Source organism: Pteropus alecto, unplaced genomic scaffold, assembly GCF_000325575.1.
Source record: "Pteropus alecto unplaced genomic scaffold, ASM32557v1 scaffold794, whole genome shotgun sequence".
NCBI classification, from domain to species: Eukaryota; Metazoa; Chordata; class Mammalia; order Chiroptera; family Pteropodidae; genus Pteropus; species Pteropus alecto.
The window spans coordinates 18,105-23,279 of NW_006434865.1; the positions used below are offsets into that span (position 1 = coordinate 18,105).

The window sequence follows — 5,175 nt, forward strand, 5'->3', positions numbered from 1 at the left end:
ATATAATAGTAGAGACTTCCAGGACATCATGATGAAGATGCCCCTTTAATATTGCTGATGGAATTTCCGGGGACTTTTCATACCTGACCTCTGACCCCCACTCTCCTGTGGCCATACTTTGCCTGATCATCCAAAGCCACCTCCCTGGGCTGCACTGATGACTTCCTCTTCCCTTCTGCAGGATGGTCAGATGTTACCTCCACCAATTATCATTGACATTGACAGACCCTACTTAATAAATCCTTGCAAGGTGAGGAAGAAAGATCAACAACATTAAGGGTATTGCAAGGGAGGCTTTATCACCTATGTAGTCTCAAATGTCCTTTGATTCCAGGAAAGCCACAAAACATCTGAGACACTGAAGAATCTAATCATGCAATTCCTGCAGCAGTAAGTACCACTGAGAACACCAGGAATGGGGAGGGCTAGGACAGACCAGGCCACCTCAGCATGGGTCTGCTTACAGGGACTTCCAAGTTCCACTTGAGATCCAGACCATAGAGCTTGACTGTATTCATTGTTTCCCCCACAGATATTACTTGATTTACGACTCTGGAGACCGACAGGGTCTCCTGGGTGCTTATCATGACAAAGCTTGCTTCTCCTTGACCATACCCTTCAACCCTGAGGACCCATCTCCGTGAGTATCACAGCTCAGCTTCTGCTTCTGAGCCCTGTGGCTCCCCAGCACACACTGGTCAGTTCCTGAAAACACGCACGCTGACTCGACCACCACCTCTTGTTTCTTTTGCTCCTAGAAGCAGCTTGTGCGACTACTTCAAGGATAACAGGAATATGAAGAACCTCAAGGACCCCTGTGCGTGTGTGATGGGGAAAATTGAGCAGGGAAAGGGGGCGTAAAGGGATCAGTCATAGGGCCCAGGGTGTGGCTACCCTGACCCTTGCTCTCCTTTCCCCACAGACCTGCGGGTTCAGCTGTTGAGGCATACAAAACATGACACTGTGTGCTCCCTCTGTGTGTTGCCCAAAACTCAGCATGACCTCAGCTCCTTCGTGGTGGACATGTGGTTCCAGACGGTGAGCCCCTGCTTTTTCCCTCGGCAGGCCCAGAAAGACACAGGTGGGTAGGAGGTATAGGTGGTGACTCTGTGCCTGGGCTCTTCCCTTTCAGGAAAGGATGCTCTGTTTCTCTGTCAATGGGGTGTTCAAGGAAGGTGAGTGTACATAGAGTCCCCTTTCCAGATACCCAACTTCTCCTTTCCCATGGCTGGGCTCCCTCTCAAAACTCTCCTAGTTTCCCTGATCCTTTCCCTTTCCTTCCTATTCCCTCTGTGTTCTCTTGCCTCCACTCTGCCCTCAAACCAACCTGGTCTGACCTGCATCCATGTCTGCATAGCTCAGGCATTAGGGACACACACCGAAGTTTAACGGCTCTCATCTTAGATCTTTACAGTTTGAAGTTTGGCCCATTATGTAACCTCTCATTTTCCTCGTTTGCAAATTGGTCTAATAATACCTGCCTTTGCGGTATTATGAATTTGTGAACTGGTTGCCTCAGAGCTTGGCACATAGTAGCATCCCTGTCAGTGGGAGTAGATTGCCCCTATTGTTGCCCTCCCCATTCCCAACACTCTGACTCCTAATGTACAGTTGTCCCCTTGGGCACGAGTATTGAGTCGGACCCAGACTGGGGAACGCTGTGTGAGTTTGTGAAGTGTGTGTGACTCTAAGGGAGTATTGTTTATTGTTTTTGAAGTGGAAGGAAGGTCTCAGGGTTCTGTGCGTGCCTTCACCCGGACCTTCATCGCTATACCTGCCAGCAGTTCCAGGTGAGTCCTGTGCCAGGGGTGGGAACACCCAGCCCAACCTGGGCTCTCAGGTGTGGGAATGTGATGGTGCAGGTCCTCAGGGTTTCCTCAGTGTTGTGGGAAGCCAACAGGTAGCTCCAAGAAGCAGTCCAGCACAGGGGTTAAGAGCATAGTGGTCTCTGGAAGTAGAGCACTGGATTCTCTTCCTGACCTTAACACTAGAATTATACCTTGGTGAAGTCACATCACCTCTCTGTGACTCAGTGTCTTATTCTGAAAATGGGATTAGATTGTCTTCTCTATTGGGATGTTTTACAGAGTAAATATTTTGGAGTTAAAACTACAAATCCAGTGAAGCTGGTAGACGATCTCTCCAAGGGTGGGCTCTGTGGAAGAGACACAGCTACCAGTCAATCTGTGATGGTGGTGGGCAGGCACAGCCAGGAATGGAAGGAATCTGATTGCCAAGTGGCATTTGGAGCAGGATTGTTGTTGGGGGCATGGGATTGTCCATTCATCAGTTGTCTGATGGCCCATTTTTCCTCCAGTATATTCATCGTGAACGATGAGCTGTTTGTGAGGGACGCCATCCTTAAAAAGACCCTGAGTGCTTTCTCTATCCCAGTGATCGCACCCACCTCCAGCTCCCTGATCACGTTCACCCAGCAGCAGAAGGAAATGGTGCTGGCTTTTTCCACCCAGTCTGGGATGAATCTCCTGTGGTCTCAGAAGTGAGTATTGAGGGTGCACAGATATAGGAGGGAACCCAGAGAATGTGGTGCTGAATAATGGGAACTCATAGGTAACTTGGAAAAATAAATATTTGGATATTTTGCTTCCAGAAATAAAATAGTCCTGTGAAAAATGCATACTAATTTTATGATGATATCTGTGAAGATTTTTTAAAAAACAGTATAATGCTCAGATGACATGACCTTGTATATGGAAAATCCTAAGGAATCCACCAAGAAGCTACTAAAATAGATAAGTTTATCACAGTTTCAGGATCAATATACAAAAATCATTTGTATTTCTATGCACTTACAATGAACAGTCTTAAAATGAAATTAAGAAAATTATTCCATTTATAACAGAATCAAGAAGAATACATACTTAGGAAGACATATAGCTAAAGTAAAAAAAAATATGCTTTCAATCTTAAAAACATATTAGAATAAATTAAATAAGACCTAAAAATGGAAGGACATGTTATGTTTATGGATGACAAGACTTAATATTGTTAAGATGGTAATACTATTCAAAATAGTCCACAGATTCAACACCATTCCTATCAAATCCCATCTGGCTCCTTTCAAGAAATTCATAAGGTGATCCTAAGATCCACATGGAAATTCAATGGACTTAGAATTGTCAAAACAATATTGAAAAGGAAGAATAGGTAGGAGGATTCATAATTGCCTATCCTCACAATTTTAGAACTTCCTACAAAGTTACTGTTATAAAGACTGCATGGTACTGACATTTGGATAGACATTACCATAGAATTGAGGGTCCAGAAATAAACCCTGATTATTTGTAGTCAGTTGATTTTCAACTAGGTCAAAATAATTTTAATGGAGGAAAAAAATAGTCTTTTCAACAAATTGTACTGGAACCTGTATAATCACATGCAAAAAATGAATTTTGACCCTTACCACACACCATATACAAATATTTCTCAAAATGGATCAAAGACCTAAATGTAGGATATACAACTATAAAAACTCTTGAAAGAAAACATAGGTGGATATCTTCATGACATTGAATCAGGCAATGGTTCTTATATATGACACCAAAAGCACAAGCAACCAAAGAAACATACAAACTGGACTTCATCAAAATTAAAATCTTTTGTGTGTTAAAGAACACTATCAAGAAAGTGAAATACAACCCACAGAATGGTAGAAAGTATTTACAAATCTCATATTTGATAGGGTATACTTTCCAGAATATCTGAAGGACACTTACAACTCAACAATAGAAAGACAATCTAAAAATGGGGAAACGATTTGAATAGACATTTCTCTAATGAGGATGTACAAATGACCAACAAGCACATGAAAATATGCTCAACATTATTAGTCATTGTGGAAATGCAAATGAAAACGACAATGAGATACCACTTTAATACACACTAAGATGGTTTTCAGTGAAACAAAGGTAAGTATAGATAAGAATGTGGAGATATTAGAACTTTCATGTATTATTGGTATGAATGTAAAATGAAGCATTCACTGTGGACCATTTTTTGGAAGTTCCTCAAAATATTAAACATGGAGTTACCATATGACCCAGTAATCTCACATCTAATATACCAAGAGAAATGAAAACAGATTCACTCAAAAGCTTGTACAGGAAGGTTCATAGCAGCATTGTTCCTAATAGCCAAAGAGTGTAGACAATCCAAATGTCTTTTAGCTGATGGATAGATAAATCTGGTACATCCATTTAGTGGAATATCATTTCGTCATAAAAAAGAATACAGTTCTGATATACGCCATGACACAGATAAACCTTGAAAACATTACAATAAGTGAAAGAAGCAGTTTAAAAAAGTCATATATTATATAATTGCATTTATATGAAATGTCCAGTATAGGGAAATTCATATGAACTGAAAGCAGATTTGTGGTTGCCAGGGTCTAGGGGAAGGAGAAGAATAGGGAGCGATCTGTTATCTTAAAGAATTTCTTTTTGAGGTGATAAAAATATTTTGGAATTAGAGGACCGAAAAAAATGGCGTAGATGAGACTCTGTTCACCTCTCTGGCAACCAGTTCAAAGTTGTGACAGGAACAAGGAGCAGCAGCAAGGAAAAATTGCCTAGGATCTAGATGAACAAGCCATACAAATAGGGAGAAATACAAGAAATCACCCTGTGACAGCAGAAGGTAGGACAGGGCGAGGACTCAGGGCTGCCCGGTTTCCAGCGGCTGAGTGAGATGGAGGCTGCGGTAGCGACAGCGGCAGAGGCTCTTAAAGGGGCCGGTCCGCGAGCGGATTTTCTCAGTGATGGACCTGCTCGCTCTGAGCACCATTGCCAATTTAGCTGCGTGCAGGGGGGGCACCAGGGACTTACAGGGAGATATTGTCAGAGTGAGGGCTGAGACGAGACTTGCTCTGTACAGAAGTGCTGGCAGTATCCATTGTTCCCTGTTGAGCCCTCCCCACTCCCAGTGCACAAACACAGCTCTGCTATAGCCTAGACATCATCAAACCGGATAATGGAGGTTGCTCCTCCCAGAGGATTCCCTGAAACCCCGCCTCCCCCAACTCGTGGCTCCACCCAAGCCACATCCAGGTATATCCTCAGCAAGTCAGGTGCTCCTTGCTGAGCAATGCCTAGACTCACACTGGAGGCAGCTGGCCTCGGTTTCTGGTGTGGCCTTTTGAGGCAACTATAAGCA

At 43.2% G+C, this 5,175-nt stretch overlaps 1 protein-coding gene across 1 annotated transcript in view; it reads left to right on the forward strand.

Moving 5' to 3' along the window:
• LOC102888158 (nuclear RNA export factor 2) overlaps positions 1 to 5,175 on the forward strand; it is a 29,116-nt gene that overhangs the window by 17,581 nt on the left and 6,360 nt on the right. The window contains exons 12-19 of the mRNA XM_025045998.1: positions 182 to 250; positions 335 to 390; positions 533 to 640; positions 759 to 817; positions 923 to 1,038; positions 1,133 to 1,175; positions 1,718 to 1,790; positions 2,318 to 2,500. Of these exons, the coding sequence (XP_024901766.1) occupies positions 182 to 250; positions 335 to 390; positions 533 to 640; positions 759 to 817; positions 923 to 1,038; positions 1,133 to 1,175; positions 1,718 to 1,790; positions 2,318 to 2,500 (707 nt within the window). The remainder of the gene's footprint in view (positions 1 to 181; positions 251 to 334; positions 391 to 532; positions 641 to 758; positions 818 to 922; positions 1,039 to 1,132; positions 1,176 to 1,717; positions 1,791 to 2,317; positions 2,501 to 5,175) is intronic.